A 27,427-nucleotide genomic window follows, 5' to 3' on the forward strand; every position below is an offset into this window, starting at 1 on the left:
GCGCTCTTTATACAAGGCTGTTTGAATTGTGCCCCAGCAGAAAATCATATCACTGAAAATTGTACTCTTACATTTTTTTTTAAAAGCATTTCATAAGTCATTTCATTTTTTAATATTTCTGAGCTAGATGATGAATTAGATGGAATTTGCATAGACTAGAAATATCACAACAGCAATAGAAGAAAAAGGAGAAATGTTTAAATTCTTTAAGCAGTTAAAAGCTGTAAGGAACAGAACCAGTGAGTGAAACAGGTGCCGTCTTCGTATGCCCCTTGGCTGACACCAATCTGCGATTAACTTAACATGAAACATCAAGTTGCTCGTCCAAGCAGCCACATCCTGACCTATTATTTAAATTATCCAGACGCTGCAAAATGTTCAACACGAGAGCAGTGTCCATGTGATTTAAGAGTCCAAATCCCCTAAAAAAACTTCAAAAGGAGAGTCTAATAATAAAGCGGTAAAGCAAAAAAAAAAAAAAAGAAAAAATGAGGTAACTTCCTTATTTAATTAATTAGCCAGATCTGGTGCTCAAAAGATCCATAAAGCCAAACAACACGACAGCACAATAGACTCTGAACAAAGATCTTTTTTTAAATACACTTCTATCCTGAGTCACAGTTTGAAATGGTCCTGGTTTATGTCCCTGTTGGCAAACTTACATAAAAATTACTCTGTACTGTATTTTATGACCAGATGACCTTTTCTGCAACTAATTTGTACTGGGGGTTGGCGTGGCTGAGTAATAAAGGAATGGCCAAAATCGGTAGGAAGTTAGAGCCGGCTTCTGTCACTTTACATCTTTGTACTCTTTCATTTTGCTGCAACTGTTCTTTGCTACTGATCATCCATAAATTTGTTGGAAGGAAGTGCTGCTTTATGTTAGTTGCACGTTCAGGTATTTGTGAGTCCAGAGGAAATCGTGTAACTGTGCAGAGATGAGGAAAGCACCCTGCTGAAACTTTGAAGGATATTAACATTACATAAAGGGTCGATTTAAGTATTTATAGCATGAAATTAGTCTAGTACCAATGGTTGTCCAAAGGTACCTTGTAGTTTCCAGTTGCTGCCTTCTGTCATAGAATTTTTCTTTAGCTCTGGACTTTTTCCTCTTGCATTTGATGTCTTGTTACTTAAGAAAACAAAGAGAAGAAGGGGGAAAGTTAAAGCATCTCTAGGATCGCACCAATTTGGATTCAATCAGGACCATTTTAAAATATTTTATCCTTTTTTTTTTTCTCTCTCCCGAGTCCCATTTCAAATCCCATCTCTTTATTTTGCTTGGTGTCCTCACTTTTTGCTTTCCTTAAATTCTTTTAGAGTAAATATTTACTTGCATTTCTGTATTTTTTTTAATCCTTTTAAATTGCATTCATAATTGTTTTCAGACTTTTAATATTAGTATAAAATGTATTTTGTAATCCACTTTCTGGGGTTTAAATAATTATTTACTGGGTAAATAAACAAATTGCTAACCAATTACTTTTTCCCCCACACAATCTAAATCTGTGCAATACCCTCTGTACATTTTGTCGCACGAATACGTTTCCCATGTAATCTATTCATAACCACATTGGTTGTTGTGTAGAACTCAGTTTAATTTTGTTTTGTGTAAAGTGAAAAGTGGCCATTAACTAATCTGCTGTACAGCTTTGTGGTAGTATGTGTAACCCTTTTTTTTTCCTGGAGTCTTTCATGGTCTGAGCTAGTTGATGTATTTTAGGAATATTGTAGAATCATTATTTGCGGTATAAAATTAAAGTCTCAGTCTTCCATTGTTTGGTTTTGGAATTTATTGGTGCCAAAGTCAGAATTGCACAGTTCACTTCCAAACAAAAAACCTTATCCGTTTCCCAGTTTTTTTGTACAGCTGTGGCAAGCTTCAGAACATCTTAACAATGTCTTATTCTCACCCATCGGACACATTTATAAAGACATGAATTGGTCTATTTCCATTTGTCCTGGGAATGACTTGGTAATACCAACATTAGGTGTCACAATGGCGCAGTGTTTAGGATTGCTTACCTCACAGCAGTGGAGCCCTGGGTAGACTTCTGGACCTGGGGTGCTATCTGTGTGGAATCTGTAGGTTCTCCCCATGGTTGCATGCTTATTCACCGGGTGCTCCAGTTTCCTTTCCCCAGTCCAGAGACATACTGGTAAGTTATTTGGATTCTGGGAAAATTGGCCCTTTCGTGTGTTTGTGTCTGGGTGTCCCATCCAGGATGTATCCCGGCAAGCAATGGGCATAAGGCAGGATAAGCTTCTGCTCCCCTATAACCTTGTATCGGATCAAAACAGTGATCGGTTAGATGGTGGATGGATGAACTCCCACAGCCAAAACGTTGTTTATTTTCTTCTCTTTTCAGCATGGAATGAACCTTTACTTGTTCCGTTGCAGCCTATGCATGCTGAGGCAGCTCCCTACTTGAATAACAAAAGACGTTTAGGATATATTGTGAATTATTTGAGATGCCACACTTTCCAATCCGTTTCGCCATCTGAGCAGCTTTCAGACTCTTAAATAATACAAGCTTGGTTACTTGTATTTGGACCAAAGAGTCCTGCCCTTCTAGATGTATCTGTCTTCTATGCCCACAGTTTGTCATCTTACCACACGAGGTCTCTGTTGACTTTGTTAGTATTTTTCCTGCACACCTCTCGCAAGCATCAGAACATCTCAACAGGGATTCTTCATTCGAATCCACTAACAACTTTTTCAAATTCTCCACTGGCTCAGAACATGCTAGGATAAGGCTCACTCTGCTGCATCCTGGTTTTTATAACAACACTATCTTAATCTTACTCAGTAGTGCACTAAATGTAGTCATGTTAGCTGTAGTTGGTTAAATGGCAGTTCATTTATTTTGCTCTTCCTTGGCAAAATGAGCAAGGAAAAGCAAGGTACAAGCAGGGCAGTGAACCTATTGATATATAGCCTCTATATATAACTATATATAGTTTTGTTCCCACAAATGTACCTGTATCCCTGCATTTCCCCAGTTCTGCTTTTGCCTGTAGGATACTTCCTTCCCCTGACTGGGCTTCAGCAATTTCAGCCTAAGGAATGGTGAACATGCATTGGAGTCTCCAAATAGTAGGTAGTGAGGAAATTTTAATTGGGGGGGAAAAAAAAGGTTTTAACAAAAACTGCAGCATCTGTCTGGACATTTCTTGAAAGACCACCCCTCCCTCTGATTCCTTCAGTACAGCTTGAGGGTTACCTTGTTTCATGTGGGCAATATAGACAGGTCTCTGAATAAAAGCTGGTCTTCTTACTTTAATTTCAATTTCCTGTAAAGTCAGCAGAGGTCATAACCTGACACCCCTTAACTATGACCCAAAAGAAGGCATTTGCACTTTGTCCATGGGCACAAGTTTTAAACTGTTTTAAAATGCTTCCATCAATCGATCTTCCTGAGATGACAGGAAGTGTGCTTATAGCAGTCTGTGTCTTACTGAGTAAACCTTATTTTAACGTTACTAAGATACCCTCTTTGTTGGGAGAGCACAATAGGCTTGATATTTATTTAAAATGTGCTGCACATGCAGACATTTTTTTCCCAGGCCTTTTCTTGGGGTGGGGACAAGTACCTAAAGTGATGTTTACATACCTTGCTAAAGGTCGGAATGTCTCGGCAAAGCTATGTTTGAACATTGATTACCATAGAAACGTATTAGTGTGTTAAGAATTTTTGTGTTTTGGGGATTTTTGTTCCCTTTCTTTGAATCAAAGTATATTGCTGTAAGTTTAAAGAATTTTTATAATCTGCGAGTGACTGGTGTGCAAAGGAATTCCTCGCAGAGCCCGATTCCCAAGGGAGAAACTGTCCGTGTATAGATCTGCTTCTTTTTTTCACATCTCAATCCCGTAGCTCATGTAGAAGAGCTCAGTGTCCGATTGAGGATTGGTGCAGGTCTCATTGAAAAGTTCAGTGGCCTCTTTTTATAGAAAAAGATGGCGAAACCCTAGTTGTCTTTTAATCCTTGCAACACCTCGGTGATCATCTAGTCAGTTGTGTTCTTTGGGTGTCCTGGTCAGTTTCCTCATGAGCATTATTCCATATTTGAGCCAGTTATCTCTGGTCTGCAATATGAGTTGTACAATAATCTGTGCTCCAGATGGGATTTAGAGACTGAGCCGTTTCATGGGCTCATATTGAATCTGTGATACAGAAGGTGATCACAATATCTGCAAGTTTTATTTTTACCTTTCCCGTTTTAATTCAGTGTTTAAAGTTTTACAAAGTCTCATTTCTGAATTGATAAACAAAAGATAGCATTGTCTTCTCCTTCATTGTCCTCTTTTCAGTACTGCAGTTCTGCGGAACCAACGGCGCAATTTATTTGTTTTTCCATACAAAAATGTAACATTTTTCTTATTCATGGGAAAAGTTTCAATTTTTCTTCTCCCTAAAGCTTGGGGCTTAGGATAGAAATGAGATTTTTTTTTTTTGTTCAATGCGTTTAATTTCGATAAGCACGATATGTTTTGCCCCACAGTGTGTATGGATCTTTAATCCAATTCCAAAAGAGTAAAAACAATCAAAATATCCAAACATCCCTTTTTTTTTTTAAATAACACCTTGCGAAATACTGGTAGCTAGCACTGGCCTCTTTGCAAGAGCTTATCGTTCTAACACATATCGGTAATTGGAAACAGGGACATCCACGGTAGAAAAGAGAAGGGAGCAACTTCAAAAGTACTGAAGCTGCTTCCTTGCCATAAATCCTTTTATTTTAAACCATGAATGTAATATATTAGCTTTGATGGCTTGGAAGTGTCTCATTTTATTTTGGAAAGAACATTGTTAAAAAAAAAAAGGAGGAGGCTAGTGGAACGTAATTTTTATGGCAGTGTTTTGCGGCCAAGGTATTACAAGCTTTAAATTATGTAAAGCAATATTTACCATCTGCCATCAGAGTGTCATTTACTCTGCTGCTTTATTGTGAGTTGCAGCCTTCTGCTTTCTGTCTCTGACACAGTGCAGCACTGCCTCAGCTGAAGGATATACTAATAAGTTGGCCTGACATCTGGTGCGTCTTTAACTAAAGTAAATGCACAAGCTGAAGCAATGGGAAAGCCTCCCTTGGGACCCTTCAGCTCCTGCTCTTGGCTATTAAGGCAGGGATGAGCAGTCGGCTGATTTCTAGGCTATGCGCTGACCTGCCGCTGATTAATGGTGGTAAGAGCTTGTCCACAGCCTTGAGTAGTTGGGAGCTGAGTCTCGTTCTGTCTCACACAGCATCTGATCCAGCCCCAAGCATGCCCTAGAGATGCAGACAAAATAAGACACCCTTCTTTAATGACAAGCCAGTGCCCAGGGATATATTATCAATTGTTATATTATGACATTTCTGAGGTCTTTCTCTTTCAGGTCCATTTGTTCTCCCTTATTTTATAATTGCCCAAATCCTTTTTTTTTTCCCTGACGACAAAGGATGCAAGGGCACTTTATTCTTATTGTTTATTGTTGTATTAATTGGATTTTATTCAGGTATTTCTTTTGAGATGCTACCCAAACCTCTTAAATAAGAACATAAATTCCCTTTCCCAACTGGGTTCATTCCCAGACTAAATCGTTGTAAAGCTGGCAAAATACAACAAATGCAGGCTATGTACAATGTATAGTTGGTTTTTAGATACTGTCAGTCTGTCTGTTATATTGAAAACTGCACTGCAGCACAAGTATCGGTGAAGTCTAAGAGCCTTCATACAGAATGCAAAGCTAAAAGACCAAAGTTGTCTCCAAAAATGTTTCTTTTGTGTTTTAATCAATGTAGATATATTTTATATATACAGTATGTATAACAGTGTCCATAAAATTTGAGGTTTTCTTTTCACAGATATTGTTTCTCTGATAAACCAAAATATGTTGTCATAGTTATGCTGATCCTTATGGAATAGTTATACTTTTCTGAAAATGATAAATAGACTGGATAAAGTAATCTTGGTAACCAAGACAAATAGTTGAGGTTGAGATGCTGGGATCTACACTAAGCCTCATGTTGTACACAAGCCACTTAGTGAATACGAAGGATACAAGCACTATTAAGCTGGGTGGCTTGTACTTGTCATTAATTTGTCTTTCACTTTTTGCTTTAACTTTTGTCTTTTATATACAGATCTTCCAAAGTATATATGCTTATTTGGGGTACAACACACAAAATGCGAGTTTAGTCTTTTGTCTGCCATTAGGCCCTAATAGTAACTTTCTTATGTTCCCCTGTCTTTCACACCCCAATCAGTAGTAAGTCATAGATGTTTGCTGGTTTACCACAGCCCATTATGAAGTATCAACAATCTTTTTTAAGCCTAACAGGCTGAAATGTCTGGGATTTCCTATGGGGATACTTTTTGGATGAGAATCTCTGGCTCCTGTGGGAAATAAATTCCAAATGGTGGCATAATCTCTCAAAGAATGAGCACTTCTGTTTGGCAAGGACACAGAATATTTCTTGGAAGTAGAAGGCTTGATAGCTCCAGCCAGCATTATGCTTAAGCAGCATGTGGGAAATGGAAAAAAAGCTCAGAATTGGGAAGATCTTAAATATTTCATAACTTCTATATTTAGCAAAGGTGGACACAAAGTGGCAAGAATAGAAACTTTATTAACTCGTTGTACATTGTAGCATTCTGAATTCTAGCACATTATGTGTGAATGCAGGGCTTTTTTCAGAGGTTATGTCTGGTACTGGTACTTTTGCAGAGGTTATGTCTACATAGAGGTATTTTTTTTATACCTCTATATAGAATGGATGGATGTGGCAGAAAACTTCTTTACTGTTTATAAAAAATATAGTTCAAATATCTAGCCTAGATTAGCACATATAAGAATGCAGAAGAGTTGTTTAAAAGGCTTTGTTTTTTAACTACTTTTTCCAAGGTGTTTATTTTAGTACAGATACCACGTTTCCACCTAAGCACGGACTTTCATAATACTGTGTTTCAGAAAGTGATTGTGTAATAATTTAATAGCACTGTAATTCTTAATGCTGCCAGGGTGCCTTGTATATGTTTGCAAAGGTTTTCTGTTGCTTTTGAATGTTTATAATTTGGACAATGTGCTATGAATAAATGTATTGAGTTAAATAAATGAATGAAATAAACTTAATTCAGGAAGCTGAAGCTCAATAGGATATTGATAACATAGCTCTAGCTTCTGTTTTACAGTACCTGCAGCTTTATGACATTTATCTGTCTTTAAAGCTAACAGTCTATTGACTAACCACATGAGGGCTCTGTCGACTTTGCCAATCGCACTGTGCTAGAATTTTCTGTGTGAAAGTATCTGTACAGTATACCTTTGCAGTAAATTATCACATGAAATTTGCTGGTTACTCCAACTAGTATTGCAGAGTATTCTTTGAAATTGTTCATTTCTTTGAAGGTTTTATTTTTAATTTTTAAATGCATTTATAAAATGTTTAAATCCACTGACAATTTGAATCATGGCTATATGGGTTTATGTATTTGGCCTTTGCTACACAGCAGTAATGTCTGTTATATGGGTGCATATAAGTTTTAATAAAAATATAGTTGTTTGATAGCAAGTCATTAAGCGAAATCTGTGTGTTATAATTTTTATAGGAAATTTATTTTGATGGCAACAGATGACTGAAGTTTATATAATAGCACAGAATGCCACACCCCACAGCTGTGTTTGTGCCTCCCTTAAGTGTTTCTTCGTTTTAGATGTGGCTCATGGAAGGGACTGATTTTAGTGTTTTAGAAAGTTTAATGTATTTAATCCTCATCCCATCGTGCCTAATTTAGGTTTTGTCGTTAGTCAACGACTGATATACACATTTTAAAAAATTGCTTTATTCATTTATGACAGTTGAGTTACTGGGGAAACTCCAGGGCCACAGTTAGAGGCCTTATCCTCTTTATTTCTGTGTCATTGTTTTCCTTTGTTTTTATTTAATGTATGTTGTCTTTGTTTTAAATGCTCTATAGCATAATCTTGACTGAAAAGCAGGGGTTTGGTGATTTGCCCATTACTTACTCTACAGTAGAAGAATTAACCTCTTGGTGTGCCCTTTGATTCCAAGTTCTTCAGCTCTTTTCCCCACTAACCTCTGTACAGTAGGTACCCAGGGGAAGTGCTGCACATATATCAGGGTCATTCGTTTTCATGCTTATTAAAACTTGATGTGATGCTCTTTTATGAGGTAGGTTTTGGACCCAGTGGACAAGGTCAATACAGTTTTTTTTTCATGCAGCGTCCCTCCACTGGGAGGTTTAAAACGTTTCTGTCTGAGAGTGTGCTGGTGACTTGCTGTCCGTATCCCTGCTGCCTGTCTGTTTCAGAGCTGCCCAATCAAAATGAAATTTGATTAACAGTGGCAGAGCCATGTTAGTAAGATAAGAGGAATTCTGGGTTATCTTCTCCAGTGTTTGGAACGTGTCTAATGCTTTGATAAACCCAATTTTTTATTTTTATAATAGGCATTTTCTGAATGCTGTAGTGTCCCCCCCCCCCCTTATTCAACACCTGGTGGTTTTAAGAGGAAACTGAAATTACTGTAGCTCATGTTTGTATAATTATTACATGACCACATTTAACATGTTCTAATCATAAACAGATGGGAGGCCTGCATTTAATCTAAAGTGAAATCAAAACGACATGCTGCAGTCAGCCCCTTGGATGAATGATTCGGTCAGTTAAAGCTACTGGTTTGGCACGGTACTGGGCAGCGTGTTTACAGGGCCCTGCCAGATTAAAATGAACCTTGACATGGAATATACTGTAGCTATGACAAAAGAGAAACCACACAACGAGGTACACTAAAAGACATCTGGCTTGCTGCAGCCGATCGTCGGAGGCTTGCGCGCAGAAGTACCACAAGGAAAAACTTGAAGGTGTAAGTGTTTTGGCAGGGAATAGATGCTCATTTTAATATGGCAAGAATTATTTTATTTCCCCTCACTTTTTACATGTCGCGACAAAGCTGCCAACACTTTCAGTCACTGAAGCGGGACTGCTAAATGGGCTGCATGCCTGTTTAACCAGATCTGTTTGTAATCTAAATAAAAAAAAAAAAGGAAATTGAAACAAGATACATAGAACAAACATTTTGCAAGATGGCTGTGAAACATGCTTTCACTCTGCAGCTTAGCAGCAGACAGATTACTTGCGCCTAATTGAAATATCAGTGTCAGTGTGGTTTGCGTTTGTGTTTTTTCCACAGTCCACAGTTATACTGTACAGCAGATAGGAGGGCAAAAGAAATTAAGTAAATTTAAATTCTGAAAAGCAGTCTGTGAATTGTCGGTATATAGGGTACATCATACTGTACAAATGCTAATTCACAGCTTCCTTGAGGGAGAAAAAAAAATCAAGGACTAGTGCAGCTGTAGTAGAAAGTTCTGTAGAAGCCTGAACTTGGAAACTTACAGACTTTCAAACTTGGTTAACCTGAAAATGTGACCATTTGAGGTATTTTTTGTAATTAAATGGTCTTTAAGGATTTTTTTATTATTCCATTTTCTTTCCTGCTGATATTGAGTGACTGTTCTGATACTGAATCGCAAGAATTTATCTGAATTGCCTTCATGTGCGTAAAAAAATTAGTTGTGGTAGCGTGATTGTCTATTAATTGTGATGTTTTGTGAAGAGAACATAAGAACATGAACATGCAAGAGGCGGCCATTTGGCCCATATATTAATGTGGTAGTTAGTAGCTAATTGACCCAAGGATCTTGCCCATCTGGGTCTCGAAGGAATCGAGGGTATGATAGGTGCTTTAACAGCATGGTTGAGTTGCTTGTTCTATTATTTCATTTATAAATCTTCAGTGCTGTTAGTAACCAGAACACTTCTGCCTTCTCTATGTTAGTGTCCAATATAGAAGTTTTGTTCTTCCACTGCTTGAGGAATAATATTGACTTCTTTCGCAGTGAACACCTGGGTGAGATATTTCCCCTTCATTGTCTAGATGTTTTCAATGTTGTCCTGGATACATTTTATATGATCCTCAGTTGTTCTTTTTCTATTGCTGTGGTACTGGAAGATCTTTATTTTTTCTCTTTTGGTCTTTATAATAAATCTGTTTTTTACTTGTTCTCAGAATTTATTATACTCCTTTTCTTTAAGTGGATCCTGTTGTTTTTTAGTTGCATAAAATTATTTCTTTTACGTTGTTTTTCCTTAATGATTTGTTAAAACTTTTGATGTTTTATCTTATGCTTTACTCTTGGGATAAGTCCGATTGGTGGTTCATGCAAAATCTTTTTTAAAAGTGTTATCAACTATACTCTATCCAGCCCCATTCTACTTCTGTTAAACTGTGTTTTATTCCTTTGAAATTTGCTTCCTTGAAATTGGAAACTTTTGGTTTGGACTTTGGACAGTTATAAAATATACATCAAAGCATATGCATATTATGATCACATTTCCCTAATGCTTATCTTTACTTTGTTTACCTAAATTTGTGTAGATTGTTTGCAAATGTGATCAATATAGTCATTCCCTCTTTTAGGTGACTGAGTAAAAAAATAGTCATTAACCATGTTTGTCACTTTGGTTTGTGCTGCTGACATCCCTTTAGGTTTTCCCCTGTCTGTGTGTGGAAAGTTCAAGTCTCCCATAAAAATGACTTCTACCTTTTGAACTTAAAATTCTCAATTTTGATGTACAGTGTTAAATTATAATCACCATGTGCATTTGGTGGGCTATTGCACACTGCTAACACTGTTTATAAATATTTTTGTCAAGTCTGACCCAAATAAATTTAGAGCTTCTTGATTCCAGTAGGTTTAGTTCCTGAGCCTGAATGCCCTTTATGCTGTGTAGTGCTACAACTCCTGTCCTTTCTGTTTCTCTGGAACAGTGTATCCATTGATGCTACATTAATCTTTATCATTATCTGTGATCCCAGTTATGTCATTTTATATTTTGTTTCTACTAATCCTTGCATTTGTCTATAAAAGAGGACACGAATGAGATTTAGGGGCAAGTAATACAAGTAAATCAAAATGAAATGCACATATTCTAGACTTAAGGTTTTTCTGTGTACACTTTGTAAGTCATCCTGCATATGTCTGCTAAGCATATTAATAATCAGATTATTAACATTATGACGGATGATTAGTTTGTCTGCATTCACCAATTGAGAATCAGCATAGTCCACAGCTCCAAGCCCTACACTAGTAAGACTGTAGGCTCTCTTCCGGCATTCCTGCTGTAGATCTGTTTAGCAATTTACAAATGATACAGAAGAGGAGAGCTGTGGGATGGATGCATTCCTTACTGACAATACTGCAGACTCATAGGGGCTGCTGGTGCTTACTAAAACAAAGTTTTATCCCAGGTATAAAGAATTGTGTGTTACTCTACCGTTCTGTGCATGGTAGCTGCAGAACAACTCTTAATGGTTTAACAGCGCTACCGTAGTAAATACTTGAGCTTTGGTAGCAAAATAAGGGGAATTCTAGGATTTCCGAATACTAAGCAAAATAAGAAGTGCTGTAGCTAGTGCTTGTTACTTTAGGTTTTAATATAATCCAATGCATCAGCATTTAGTTAAAAATGAAAGTAAGGCATCTGGTCCTAGTTGACTGACTTGTACAGATTTGCTCAGGGCCATACAACAGAATGAAAAGAACGGTTTAATTTTGTTTTCTCACCATAAAGTTGTATGTTCGAGTGATTATGCTCATAATTTGTGATGTGCACATAGGGGCAATCATGTCGAAAACAAAGGCATGGGGTGGGGGGCTCAAGTGGGTGGAGTGGTGGAGGGGTTGCAGGCTGATTCAGCAAAAACTGTCCTATATCTGCGAGATGCAATTTTCAATGTCATCAATACTAGCATGCCAGCAGAGCTCAGACTCGAGCCAACTACTCAAACTGCTCTGCACACAAGAGCCTTCACTGACTGTGGCACTCGAGAGGCCCCCCTTTTCCCTTTTCTTCATTCTTTTCCGCTCTCCTTTCTTTACGACGAGTTACCTGTGACTTGTGGGTCTTTGCCGTGTTGCTTGCGTTATGAAGTATTGTGCTGGCACAGCTGCGCCGAATTTGAATGCACCTAAAGAATGCACTGGCGGTGGTATTTTGCCTGCCCACACAGATGACAAAGGAAAATGGTACTAAATTTCGACAAATGGCCCAGGAGTACTGAAGGCAAGACGTTGAATGGACGTCTCCCTGTCTTTATTGCTTTGCAAATTCATGGTACGCTTCCACAGCAGGACTGCAAAAGCAGGTGGATAGCTAATTAGTTAATTGCAAATTCTCTCTGTGATTTTTGGTCATTTGTTCTGCAGTGCTTACAATGGATTGCCATGCCTTCAAAGTCTTTGCCCCCTCACTGTATCTCAAAAATGTAAAAATGCCCACACAGCGAGTTCTGTGGAGGAACTGAGATGCTTCATAAATAAAGGCTTTTCCTTACCTTTTTCGAATGAGTGTAAAGTGATACTCGCTTTCATCAGAGCCCTGGTTAAATTGAGACCTTTGCTTTTTATGAGTCACATCCTGGTAGCATTTCTTTATTGCACTGTAAACTGGGGAGGGGATAAATAAACAAATGCTATTGATGTGATTTCATTTGTCTTTGACCTAGACCTGGGAGTTTTGTGTACGTCATTTGAGAAAAGCAGATAGAGTGGCTTTTTGTGAAGAAACCTTTGAAACCTTCATAATAAAGCTACTGGCCACTGTCCCAGGGACCGAGCCAAACCACTTGAACTTGGAACTGTTACCTGTTACATTGAGAGTACTAGAGTTCAAACGTAAATAGAGGGTTTGAAAACCACTTACTGCCATATTGGAACAAACCAGCTAACCAAATGTTATTTTTTATGCATGTATACTTCTGTATATCTATGTGTGTGTGTATATACACAGTATATAAATGAGTCTATTCATGTTCAAATCATTATTTCTATTTTAGTTTGTATGCTTATAGGTGTAAGTATATTCATGCATATATATTTGTGTTTTTATATTATTTCTGCGGTGAATTTAGATTCTTGTCAGCGATGATTTTATTTTAAAGATCTGTGGATTTGGCACTTAAAGCACTTGAACCAACAGTAAGCCTGACCCAGATGAAGAGACTGATCTACCATAGATTACAACGATGTAGAATTTGCTTCTGTTTTTAAGTAATTTTAATGGATTGTGATAATCAAAATATTTTTGATACATTTCTGATCCTAAAATGTTTATGTGAAGTATTAATCTAAATGTATATGGAAATATCTAAATGATTGTCTAAATATTATTTTTTAAGTGACGGTGCAACATGACTTGTCTTAATTATGTGGTAGTTCCATAGAATGAAATGTTACTTTTTAATAAGCCCCAGCGGTTATTGTCCAAACTGGAGAAACACTAGTTTTAGTTTTACAAGACATACTGAGTCACCTAAAGATGAAAGAAAAATTGAGTCTTTTGTTTCACTGAGGGTGACTAAAGTACATACAGGAGCAATGTACATTAATTCAGTTTTCTTCACAGGCTTATGGCAACTGTAACAAAATCAATTACTAAGACTTGGTTTCATTGTGTTTATGTATCCAATGTCAATCGTGAATTCTACTGTGTTCTGGGGTGCAGTTTTGAATGGTATATGGGCCAATGCTTTCCGTGTTGTGATCTACTTTATCGGTGTTGCGTATGAGACGCATGACCGATATGTCACTTCTGCTGTGGTTAACCCTGGCAAAGATCTCTTCATGCAGCTGGTCTTTGGTTTTATTTATGAAGTTAAAAGGTTGTTTTCATTTGTTTTCTTAGGGCATTAAAGCTCGCATTTTGGAAACCTTTGTGATGCTGTTCCTGCTTGGGTTGCTGATTTTGGGAATTGTGTGGGTAGCTTCAGCACTGATCGACAATGACGCAGCCAGTATGGAATCATTATATGGTAAGTGTGTTGGTTTGGCTCTTTTATTGCTCTTCTTATTTTATGAGTCTCCTGCAACATTGAAAGATGAACTGTTTGAGCTCCTGTGTGAGAGCTCACTGTTTGAAGAGCTCGCTCTCACACCAGTGCTGCTTTATATATACAGTCATAGCATTTCCCTGTAAACTACATTGGCAGTTTACTTATGACAATAACTTAATTGTAATATACATTTTACTGTCGTACCCACATTTTTTGCATAATGGACTACCAGTTGAGGTTTATATGCACTGTCAGCTTTTTTAAGGTTTTGATATAAATATTCTCCTTTATGCATTTGTTAAAGGCCGTTTTAAACCAGTAGTCCCCAGAAATACTGTATACCATTGCAGTAAATTAGCTTTTTTCCTAAGTTATATTGTTCATATCACGACGTGAAATGTGTCTGGGAGTCAGTGGTTTTTAAGGAGTAATATTAAAGAATTATGTTTAGACCGCGAGTATGTCGGAATACTTTCAGATTAAATTTTTTAAAATGAATTCCTCATGGAATCCATTGCTGTTTTTTTTTTATTGTGAAACTTCCATTTAAAAAAAAAATACATGCTCCCTATTTTTGAATCACCAGTTACTTTAAGCTCGCTCTTGTGGTAATGAGCCTTTTTTAGAGAGTGAGACACGTACACTTGTTCCTGCAACAAGACCAATTACAGGGCCATTTATCATTTGACACATTGCCAGTTCCTCAGTGCCTGACAGGAGCGTTAGTGTTGATTGGAGGAATGCCTAGCCTCACTTCTGTCTACAGTTAGCCTACAGGGATCTAGCAAGTCGCAGCGGTTGCTGTTTGCCAAAAACTAAGGGAGTCTTGGTAGACTAATCCCAGCCCTAGCACTGGGGACGTCTGGTCAGAGTTGGCTACATATGGTACAGGCTTGGACTGTTAGTGTCTGGACCATAGGGCCCTGGTGTTCGTCTGCTTGACTCAGTTTCTTTTCTTGGTGAGCCGCTTAGTTGTCACCCAGTGCTCTTTCTGAAGGATGTGACTAATAATAATAATAATAATAATGTTTCTTTATTAGCCCTATACAATTTCTTGCATTAGGAATTTGTCTTTTCACATACCCCAGCTTTTCTCCATGGAGACACAGACACACAGACAGGGAGAGAAGCTTGGGGTCAGAGCGCAGGGTCAGCCATTGTACAGCGCCCCTGGAGCAGTTGGGGTTAAGGGCCTTGCTCAGGGGCCCAACAGAGTAGGATTCCTCTGCCGGCCGCGGGATTTGAACCGGCAACCTTCCAGTCACAGGCGCAGATCCTTAACCACAGAGCCACCGGTCCGCCCCGTCTAGTCTCCCCAAATAGTCTCCTTGAATTTGATAATCTGATCTTTTAATCTGACTTCTTACAGCTGCTCACTGGACTAAATTGAGAGAGACTCAGCTGCCCAAGAAAGACTTGGAGCAAGGCGTTACTTGTGACTTGTTGTCCACCATGAAGCTTAACGACTTGCATGAGAAGATAACAACCTCATGTCATCAGACCTGTTTTTATTTAACAGAGGCATAAATACTTCACCCTTTGTCACCACCTACTACCCAGGCCCTTCCAAGGAAAATTACGCTTGATTCTTTTTCACATTTCATTGGAGTGCAGTGAAAAAGCAGGAAAGGCAGATGGGGTGTGCCATATCTCATCAATAGATAAACAAAATGTAAAAAATGTGCCAGAAAGTCTTCACAAGATTCGCTATCTTATCTATTGCACGTCTGATGTACAATCATAATATAACTAAAAATCCAGTTGCAAGAAAAAGTCACTCAAGACAATTTTAAATACAAAGACTTACTAAACATTCTTCCCAAACTATAATGAGAGATCCAAATACACACAGTTTTGTACAGAAACTGAAAAACTTTTCTGTGTAAAACGTTAACTGATTTTATCTGGACAGAAGTACTGACATGTTGAATAAATGTATGGGGATAACTCCATAAAAGATCCATTAATCGACAAAGCATTGCACAGAAATAGGATAAGTTCTAAAGTATATATCTGGAAGAGAGGGAGAGTGATTACCAACATCATTTGAAGGAAAAATGAATAGAACCAAATCCACAATTGGGAGCACAGTGCAGATAGGGTATATTCAGAAAGAGCATAATGGAAGTGGCCTCAGAGCAGTATCTAATAAAGATTGACTACCAAAATCCAGTAGATCTGAATGGATATCCAAAGAAAATTATAGGTACAACCAGGGACTTAAAGGTTTTGAGGCAGCGGACAGAATAGTAAGTGAATATAATACCAAAAGACACGTGAAGAGAGACTTTGGTGCATATAAATCTCTTTACAAACCACTTTTATGGCATGTTAAAAGTCATCTACTGCTTGCCAAGAGCTATAAAGAGGGATCTAAAGAATTCTATCACGTATTTGTGTGGATGGATTAAAACTACGTAAAACCTTTCCTCTAAAGGGACTATGGTACCATTGTCGTCATTATCATCATCATCATCATCATCATCGACGTCTTCAGCCTTTGTTGACCTACTGAGGAATAAAGTTCGTTCCAAGCTCTTTTCTTTTTGCACATCTTTGTTCGGCTGTTCAACTTGTTCATGTAAAATAATCTAATCTTGCAATTTTTGCAAATTTTAGTTTGTCTCCCGGGACTCGATTGGATATTTACTGGGTCAAGTGGTTGTTCGGTCTTCTGGCTACGTGTCTGATCCATTTCCATTTTAGTTTCTTCACACTTAAAATGATGTCACATAGTGTTGTTAGTACTCCAACCCATTCATGCCTTTTTTTTGTGGCTTTTCTTGCTCATCCAAACATGTTTGGATTCAGTATCATTTTTGTATTCGGTGCTCAGGGTGCACTGTACTGCATGTTGATAGAAGCAGCACACCTTGGTTGAAGACTTTCCTTTTAGGGTACAGTAGTGGTTTCCCCTTTAACCTCCTCAAAACACGCAAGCCGTTTTGTGCTCCTTTTTTTATTTTGTACACCCAGTTTTCTTCTCACCTTATTATTGACCCAGATTTATATATGGCGTTTTATTTGGAGAATGTAAATCTTCAGCAGATTTAAAACCTTTTAAAAGTTAACCTTTATGGCTTGTTCGGTCATGATATGGGGGGAATCAAGGGAGTTGAAGGGTTTTTAAATATTTGTGTTATTAAAGTGCAAATGAACGAGAACTTGGTCGTTGTTGAAGAGCGAATGAGTCCAGTCCTGAATGGAAATAACTGAGGAGTGAATGAGTTCAGCCCTGACTCAGATCAGTGTATAAAGTGTAGCGATACTGGCTGCACATTGGCTGAAAGCTGAAGGCTTATCTTCACAGCAAGACAGGGACTCAGAGCAAATAGTTAAATCAATTCAAGAATTCTTGTGGAAATCAAAAGACAAATATTCTGGAATGGCTTTCACAATCCCCACATCTCAATCCCACAGAAATGCTTTCGACTGATTTAAGAATAGCTGTATCCAGGCACTGTGCATGCAGTCTGTCTGAGCAGAAGGAAACAGAATAAGCATTATTGATTCAACAAGATGTCTCGCACTTTTTGGGGAATTATCATAAACATCTGAAAGCTGTAATAAAAGCAGAAGGACAACACATGCAATACTAAAACAGGAGTGTCAATCTGTATTCAATGCAGACTTTTATTGAAATGAATATACAGTCATGTGAAAGAACACCCTCTTTCAATTAAATGGTTTTACATATCAGGGCATAAATAACAATCATCTGGTCCTCACCAACTTCTATAATTGGACAAATCTAGCCTCAGATAACAGACAACACTTCTATGTCAGACAGATTTCACTATGTCATTATTTATTCAACAAAAAGTAAGCCAAAATGAAGAAACCATGTTTGAAAAATTAAGTACACCCTTACTGCTTCCATAGGAATTAAGGTAATTAGCAGCCAGCTAATGTACTTTGTTAGTTGATCATCAGGAAGTGTGACCACTTCTATAAAAGCAGAACTTTTGGCAGTTTGGTGATCTGGAGCATTCAGGTGGGTGTTAACACTATGCCAAGGAGAAAAGACATCAGCAATAAACTTAAAAGAAGCAATTGTTGCTCCTCCTCAATCTGAGAAGGATTATTTACAAACGGAAATATTCAAGATCTTGCCAGGAGTGGGTGTCCCAGCAAATTTCACCCCAAGGTCAGACCATATAATGCTCAGAGAAATCGCAAAGAACCCAAGAGCTACATCTAGGGATCTAGAGGCCTCGGTTAACATGTTAAATGTCAAAGTTCATGACCGTATGATCAGAAAAAGACTGAACAAGTATGGCTTTCATGGAAGGGCAGCCAGGAGAAAGCCCCTTCTCTCCCAAAAGGAACATGGCAGCACAGATTAGGTTTGCAAAGTTGCATCTGAACAAACCACAAGATTTCTGGAACAATGTCCTTTGGACAGATGAGACCAAAGTGGAGATGTTTGGTCATTACGCACAATGCCATGTTTGGCTAAAACCAAACACAGCGTATCGCCACAAACACCTCATACCAACCGTCAAGCACAATGGTGGAGGGGTCATGATTTGGGCTTGTTTTGCGGCCACAGGACCTGGGCCCCTTGCAGTCATCGAGTCGACCATGAACTCCTCTTTATACTACGGTATTCTAGAGACAAATGTGAGGCCATCTCTCGGACAGCTAAAGCTTGGCCGAAATTGGGTCCTGCAATAGGACAATGCTCCCAAGCACACCAGCAAATCTACAGTTGAATGGCTGAAAAAGAAAAGAATCAAGATGCTGGAATGGTCACGTCAAAGTCTAGACCTCAACCCCATTGAGATGCTGTGGCGGGAGCTTAAGAGAGCTGTGCGTGTAAATGAATGCCCACCAACATCAATGAACTGAAGCAAGGATGTAAAGAAGAGGGGGCCAGAATTCCTGCAAAACGATGTGAGAGACAGGAAATAACTTCAAGTTATTGCTGCTAAAGGTGGTTCTGCAAGCTACTGAATCATGGGGTGTACTTAGATTTTCACACATGGGTTCTGCATGTTGGTTTATTTTTTGTTAAATAATGACATAGTGGAATCTTTTACGTGTTGTTTGTCACCTGAGGTTTGATTTACCTAATTTTAGGCCCTGGTAAGAACCAGATGATTTTTTGCAATAATCTGGTAGAATACAGTATTTTGCACTGAATGTTACAATTGACTTCATATTTGATGCATCATATGGAGGTAATTAAGTACATGTACACTGTTGGCACCTGTGTTAGAGCAAATGTTTAGTTTTGCTGTGCACTACATTCTACTTTTCTGTGCCTCTCAAACACTTCTTTCCCTTTCTTTTACAGTGTCTGGTACTAAACTATGGGAAGAACTGCTGTAGTCCTGTTTGGCTTAAATGTGTTCTTTGAGAACCCAGCCTAATGAATGATACACAATCAATATACTTGTATCTAGAGCACTGACAAGGTAACCTTCTGTTTTCACAGACCTTTGGGAGTTCTACTTGCCCTATTTATATTCCTGTATTTCATTAATGGGAGGATTACTGCTTCTGTGTAAGTATGACTTTTTGAGTGCTTTTTAACCTTTTTTTAAAGCAAAGCTTTTTGGGGTTTGGTAAGTGCTGAAGTGGAATTTAAAGCCTTTGGAATAAAAAAATAAAATAAAATCTCAACCATTAACCCTTTCAGTAGGTGTGGAAAATGGAATACAAAGGGTTGGGTTCACAGACTGTGATTAGAGGTGGCTTTGGACTTGTATACTTAAAATAACATTACATAGTGCAAGATTACTGCTTATGGTGGTCTGTTTGAAGTTGCTGCTTCAAATAAGACTAATAAGCTAAAGTAATGGAAGAACTTAACTTCAGGGTTCTTTTATTTGTATTGTTGCTTTGGATATTGCGTTAGCTGTATTTCTGTTTTATTTATTTAATAAACGTTTACATAGTTGCTTTGATTGTGCATTAAATATGTAGTTGAGAAACGTTATTCTAATAATAGAAATGTGGTCGATGTGGAACATTTCCAAAGATGAATGAAGTCAATCTGGAAGAAAGCAATTTAAGACAGGGCAGCCTTTTAAAGAAAAACATTTAAAATAATTTGGTGTGCTGTAAATAATATTTTGTTATACTATCTTTTTAGTCCTGTGGAACTTAGTTAGCTCAATATTGAATGGCCTTATCGAAAGATTCTTATTTGGGGTCTTGCTTGTTATTTATGTCTGCTTCTGGGTGACTCTGCACTAAGGGGCGCGAGAGGGAGCTACATTCTTGTGCCGGACATGGTTCATATTGAAATTCTTATGCTACCGTTTCGTGTTTTTCTGTTGTTTTGTGTAGTATGCACACCAGTGGGTCTTTCCCGGATGTTTACAGTTGTGGGGCAGTTGCTTGTTAAACCAACAGTAAGTAGCTTGTTGACCTTTTTGATGCAGAATATTTTCTCGAGAAATTGTAATATGCAATAGATACACATCCCATGAGACTGCTGTCTCATCAGGATCAAAACGGGTAGTAGGACATTTTAAGGCATACTAGTAAACTTTTCATGAAAGCTTCTGTTTCCTCTTTTATTTTATGCCTCATTTTGTTTTTACAAGTCTTTGCATTTCAAACATTCATTTGGTCAAATCAAAGCAGCCATAAGGATACTGTACATAAATAATTGTGGGGGACCTCTGTACTCAGCCAAACCTTTCTTGGCTTAAGCCCTTAGAAAAAAGCCTGAGCAGTTTTGGTGATCAAATAATATTTTTATTGGCAAATTTGATTTTCACATTAAACACAGTAGTGTTGTAAAATAATAGAAGATCGTTTCTCTGGATAACCACCATATTTTCTGTTCCCAAGTAACTTATTTGAAACGTTTTTTAATTTGTTCTGCATATTCGATAAATCAGTTGGGATGCGTTTTAGTTGTATAAATCTTTTCAATTTCCTTCAAATAAAATATAGGTTTGACTTTCGCATCTAAGTAAAATCCTAAAGATAAATAATAAAATAACACATTCAAAGTGGCTCAAATACATTTGATCAAGTGAATTGAGATTATTACTAATCTGTTGTGTCAGATGTCTATTGTCACTTGATTAACTTTCCTAGGTAGGAGGAAAGGCAATGCAATGGTTAAGAGCAATGATCTTATCACTGGGGTCTGCATTGTGGTTTGAGCCAGGTCAGTTCCAGCCAGTCAGAGCTCCGTTATGTAAGCTGGAGTGATGCTTATGTTTTCTCTTTCAATGTGTGATGCTCCAAAATAAAAATAAAAAAAAAATCTACAAATCAACTAAACGGTGTTATGAAATATATTTGAAAAAAAATCAGAAACGCGTGTGCAGAGTTGCAGTTTACAGTGCAGGGATTGCTATTAAATTGCTGAATTTAAAGTTAATGAGGCAACCAGCTCAATTGCTTTTCTTTTCATTCAGTGAATCTGGAAAGCTGCACATCTCTTGGCTTAAAGTTGATACGTAGTTCTGTCTTGAGAGAGTCAATTAATAATGCAACATATCGATGAACCAATTTTAGAAAAACACACTAGTGTTTTAAAATGATCTAAGTGGGGAAAAAAATGTGTTTGGGGGAGGAATTACAGTTCCCAATTTCTTTTCAAGCATTCACAAGGAGTTCACCTACTTTTACTACGCTCACCACCTGTTCTCATTCAAGGAAAACAAGACCGATCTCTGACTTGCTGTTGTAGCCATATTCTGTCAGTTATTTTAAACATATTGAACAAGGGCACAGGGATTCATACTATACATATTCAGTCAGAATTTTTTCCGTTTCAGGTGTATTGTGAATCCATGTCTCTTTTAATCATATTCACCTTTCTTATTTTCTGCTTTTAAGATCCTGGAGGACCTGGATGAGCAAATTTATTGCATCCACTTGCAAGAGGAAGCACTTCAAAGGCGATTAAATGGTTTGTCACCGTAAATGAGCTCACACTTTATGGGGGAATGACTACCTCGTTGGGTGTGATGGAACGTTCTGCAAAGCAGTTAATTGGCATTGACAAATTACTTTTGTGTCCACCTTTAGGGATCTTCGTGCTTTCTTGTGCTTCTGAATTTCATAATCTTTAAACTAACAGATTGCTCATCACTTATAACTTTTTTTTTCCTGTAGAAAAATAGTAATGAAATGGTAATAATAAAAAGTAGAATTAAAAGAATTATTACAATATACATAATAAAAAATTCGGCAAAAGGTATATTAATTGGAGTTGTGTTTCCCTTGGTACAATAAGGGTCTGCATTTGGCACTTCTTAGAAGAGGCTGTGTCATCATTTCTGTAGAGTTGTTATTTGCTATTGTAAAAATGTTCTCTGCAGTGATTTAGTTTCTGTTCTGGATTTGCTGGACTTCATGCCCCATGAGATAACGTGGTTTGAGATAAAGCTAAACGCGTTTCAAGTATAATTATTGATGTACGGCAAAGATAGAAACTGCGATAGAAACATCCCGGTTCCAGGCATCAACAGAAAGGACACCTTCGTAAATTAAGAATATTTGTGTAGCTTTGACGAGTAGATTCTACTGTTTTTTTTTAAAGGGTCCATGAAAACAAACAAAATGCTTTGAGCTTTGTGGCTGATGTTTTTATTCTAAAATAACCTCAAGGTGTAATATGTGCATGTGCAGCATTGCACATATTACACCTCAAATTGCAGTTTGAGATGCCATGTGAAGATTTAAAAAAATCACATTGATCAGCCAGAGACTACTGGAAGTTTTGAAACATAATCACGTATTGAACTCAAAACATTCAAGTCAATGTTTGTCTCTTTTTTTCGTACATATGTTTGTGTCGATTCAGATGTGGGACCCGACTTGTATGCAAAACAATTTTGGACATTTTCAGGATGTTCATAATAAGAATGTAAATGTAGAGCTGCACTAAAGTAGACTGACAACCGAGTTAAAAGCTCGCATTTCTGAGTGCGTGTAATTGACTACCAGTTCCTGTTATCGCATCTGTCGGGGCCTTTGTTCAAGGGGAGCCCGATTCTGTCCAGTTGTGCACCGACACTGCGTCTTAACTCGAACTGTGACGAGGCCTGTCTAAGAGAGATGCAGTACAGCACACACAATGGACTGAAAGGTTAGAAGCAAGAGGAGGCCTTTCTGGTGTTAAACGTTCATGTATGAAGTACATGTTTTGTCGGGAAGGAAAGGCAACCTTCATCTTGGATGCTTAGCGCTGCTGTTCTGCCAAGGCAAACCTCTTCTGCTCATGTGAATTACAGGTGCTTTGAATATCCTTAAATCTGGAATTTTCATCTGTTAAAGCTTGCTGATTAAGACCCTTCAGCTACATTACTGTCTTTTTTTTTTTTTGAACGATGCTACCATTTGAAACAAGTCAGGTGATTTCCTTGAAACTAATGTCAAAAACCAAAATGAGAGCCTTGGCTTTTTTGATAATATACCGCTCTTTCAAGTTGTGTGAAAGGAAGCCTGAATGTATTGTTCTGATGATTTTTTTTTTGTATAGGATAGATATGCAGATAAATATTTTACCCAGTGGCAGCCTGATGTTCTATGAACTTGAATGCAGCGTGCAAAAGTGACAGAAAATCATATACTACGTTATAGCAGGGTTGTTGTATTCCCTGGTGAACAGTATCTCCTTTGCATCTTAAAATCAGTGTTGGAAGTATTTGGAGTGTGGCCAAATATACTTTAATATCAAGCCAAGCGAGCAACCCAAGTGCACAGCTGTGGGTAAATAAAGAGAGCAGATACGTAGGTAAACGAGATATGTACTCCTGATAGCCTTGCTATTTGTAGGCTACACCAGCTCTCTAAAGGAGTTTTCGATGGTAGGCTGGCATTTTATGCCACACAGCTTTTCTTTGAACACCTGATGAAATAATTGTAATCTCTTCTTTATCAGTTAAGATGTTTGATCTGCGTAAGTCACTGTGATATAGTTTTTAATATGTTAAAAAACAAAAAAAAACATCACGATACATATTTTTGACAATTCCTTGCCAACTGTTTTTCTAATTTTCAGCATGGCATGACAGAGACAGGTGAAAGCAGTACTCAGTAGATTGTTTTCCATCATCAGGAATTCCACAGATTTCTTTTGTCTTGCTATATTTGCTATTAAAAATGATCAAATTACTTTATAGAAGACATTTGTCATTTGTCCTTAGGCAAAGGTTTTTCCTTCATTTCTGGGAGATTTCATTATTAATCTTAAAATTTTAACCTTTCTAAATTTTTAGACTTTTTATGTCCAAATTTTTAGAGCTCGAGGAGGTTAGTAGAAAAAAGGAAAGGTGCTAGGTCATCAGAGGCCGTTTCAGTAATGCTCTAGAGTTTAAATCATGGAAAATTCAAAAACGGCAGTAGGGCATTTACATTAAAATAGCTAATCCTGGTGACTTCCATTCTGAGTCAGTCATCTATCAATTCATTTAGCATCAATGCATCTTGACAGTGATCTGTAGACTTAAAAATAAATCATGAAGTCCGGAATAGATCAAAAGTGTGGATTACTTCGAGTTCGATTAGGGCACTTAGGGATGTGAGGTATGATTCTTCACTGTGAGTTGACTGGCTCATACAAATCACTTATGCTACATTTATGAACTGTCTTGGGCTCAGAGTTGTAAAATTTAGCAGCTTCAACTCCCAGTTATTCCGTAACACTTATATATGAATTCATATTTATTATTAAATGTTAAATAATCAAACAGAAACTTGCAAACTCTCCCACATGGTACTGGTAGGAAGTTGGTACATAGTATAAGGGGTTTCTTGGGGTTAGTGTGATTTTTAGCTTACAGACTTCACTGTGTCTGAGGGCATTCATTGATCCATATATCCTGTATGAGACTTGTTGTACCAGACAACTGGCTGTTTGTTCGACTTCATAGTCATCAAGGGGCAGTACAGACTTCTTACTGTCAGTCGTGACTCATGGTGTAGTCTACAGCCTGGTTCAATAAGGAGGCCGTGTGGGCATTACAATTTGCAAGATCTGGTCTGTGAAACTGGCACATACATTGATAGAAGCAACTCTCCCAGTGTTTGCCTTTTCCCAGAAAGAAGCATAGATGCCCGTTGAAAACTTATCAATTTCTTCACTGGGAGAATTTCTCTCTGCATTTTTGTCTTACGCTGCATGGGTTTCAAGAATTTCCCCAAATCTCTTGTGGGCCAGATGGTACTAGAACCATGGTAGAGAGGATTTTTTAAAAAACAGTATATTGGGTATCTGAGGTTTGACCAGTTTTATTGATTGTACAAAATGTAATGACGTGGCTGAAAATATTGCACCCTTCCGTTCTGGCAGCACTTTTGTGTTATTTTAATGGTAAGATAGGTAATGGTAATTTTTAAGATAGTTTTGTGATGAAAAATTATGATTTTAGCTACTGTTCCATTCTGATACATTTTAGCTATGGCCACCAGATGTCCCTGTTTACTATGTGAAATTTGTATTGTAACAAACTAAATGTCCTATTTATTTTTATATGGACAGCTGAATTTGTCCAAATAATTGTTTTTCTGTAGTGATAACTTGTTAGCATATTTCCACTTTTATGTTTATTTTTTCTCTGCTATATGTAATATGTTTTCCAGTAGAAACAAAAAAATGTAAATATGGATACAATAAGTAATTGATGACGCTGGTTCCCTGCCTTATTCATGGAATTCAATCTTAAGGGTGAAGATAAATGTTTGCCTGTATTTATAACCATCTAAAATGGGTGTTCGGTCATAAATGAGAGACGTACTATATATTAGGATGTGCAAATTCATGTATGTTTTTATTTTATCTACTAGATAACATTGAAATATGATATGCGAGTAGAACATACAGGTATCAGAACTACTTTGTGTTGTTTTATGACTGAAACAGCTCTTCCAGGGCTTACAGTATGTGTTGACTTGGCTGCAGCCCTTCTGAAAAGTGTTCCTCTTTATATGGGTGTCTAATAAAACCCCGGTCTGGTGGGAATTACGCCAGCTCTCAAGGTGTAGTTGACATAATATCTGAAGTATGCTCTTCTAGGCACTTATTTTTATGAGTGACAGTCTCAAAATAAAAAAAATGACCAAAAATGTATCACAGCCATGACTTCCTAAGGACTCCCACCCAGAATTATAAAGGAGGGTAAAATTGTTTACATAATTTGTCACATGTCGCAGAACTGACTTTATACTAGTTCTTGTACTAATTCAGCTTGAAAGCATGAAATGTAATGTTGTGCCTTTCAAATAACTGCTATGTAAAACTTGGGTTTCCTTTGATATGCTGAAACCTACTTTGAACAGGCTACAGTAAAGAACTAACAGTGAAATATTCGCAGTTCTAATAATGTGATGAATATGCAGTATAAAGCTGGCACAGAGAGATTTCTCAAAATGAAGGCAATAGGGCCTTTTTGCTCCTGGTATCCTTTTCTGAAATGAAGCCTTTTTCAGGTTTAGTTTGCTGACATTACATTTGCTGGAGCATAGGTAACACTGAAGGCATGCCACCCAGGTAAAAGTAAGGCGAATAAAGTCGGTAACCATCTAGAAAACCACATCACACTTAACAGAACTCATGAGAACAGAATTCTAAAATGATGTAACACCACAAATAGTGTAACCTGAAAGGATTAGTTCATTTTGTCAGTGCCAAGTGACATCAATGCACAAACAATAAGATAAAACAAAGAGAAAAGCAATAAAACAAAATATTGTATTCAAGGCGGTGAGAAAGTGCTTTGAAATATTTGCAGTACAACCCTTGCTAAGTTACAGCGATCTCATCATCTCCTGTGAGATGTAGTAAACAAAGAAAGATAATTCCACATCTTTAGATGGGCCTTATTTTGACTTAAAAACATGAGAGAATTAAACGTTCTAATGTCTTTACTTATCAAAAGTAGTATTAGACTACCTGCATAGTTTTGTGGTAAACAAAGGAATCTTTTAATAGCTTCAATATTTGGCAGACCATTTTTGTTATATAGGACAGATTGAAAACAAATAATGGCATTTCCTATTTCACTTTGGCTGTGCATTGTTAGAGGGTTCCAATTTTCCTGTCAGAATTTTCTTTCAAGGTTGGGACATGTATGTTGGGAAGAGACTAATATGGATTTTGTTAGTTTTGTTTTTTTCTTTCCTTTTTTAATTCCTTCTTAAATCCAAAGAGACAGGGTGGGGCAGAATAAAAAAAAATACTTATTTGATCAAAGTTATTGGTTCTTCACCTCTGTAACAAAGATGAAAGATCTTATTTTTATTGCACGCTAGTAACAGTGTAACACTGAACTAATTGGTCTTGATCTGCCAATCACCTGAGGGGATGCAGAGATACTCTTCCACTTCACTTTGAGGACTCAAACCATACGTCAAGGCTGGAAGAAAAACAGAGTAAAACAGATAAATTAACCTTAAATGAGCTGCTCTTGTGGTTTTCCTGGAGAATCCCTTTCTATTTTTTCCTGACTAGTCGCAGCATGTATGGTCTACCACAAGATTTGTGCACCAGACAGACTTGACACTGGAGATTTTCATTTTTTTCCCTTCCTGTTTGTTTGAAACCATTTTGTTA

General features: G+C 37.5%; 1 protein-coding gene across 4 annotated transcripts in view; it reads left to right on the top strand.

Moving 5' to 3' along the window:
- lmbr1 (limb development membrane protein 1) overlaps positions 1 to 27,427 on the top strand; it is a 72,638-nt gene that overhangs the window by 14,440 nt on the left and 30,771 nt on the right. For all 4 annotated transcript variants that reach the window (XM_088643845.1, XM_088643844.1, XM_088643843.1 and 1 more), the window contains exons 6-9: positions 13,752 to 13,878; positions 19,340 to 19,408; positions 20,197 to 20,261; positions 21,709 to 21,781. In XM_088643845.1, the coding sequence (XP_088499971.1) occupies positions 13,752 to 13,878; positions 19,340 to 19,408; positions 20,197 to 20,261; positions 21,709 to 21,781 (334 nt within the window). The remainder of the gene's footprint in view (positions 1 to 13,751; positions 13,879 to 19,339; positions 19,409 to 20,196; positions 20,262 to 21,708; positions 21,782 to 27,427) is intronic.

This window comes from Lepisosteus platostomus, chromosome 8 (assembly GCF_059453375.1).
Source record: "Lepisosteus platostomus isolate fLepPlt1 chromosome 8, fLepPlt1.hap1, whole genome shotgun sequence".
In the NCBI taxonomy this organism is placed as follows: domain Eukaryota; kingdom Metazoa; phylum Chordata; class Actinopteri; order Semionotiformes; family Lepisosteidae; genus Lepisosteus; species Lepisosteus platostomus.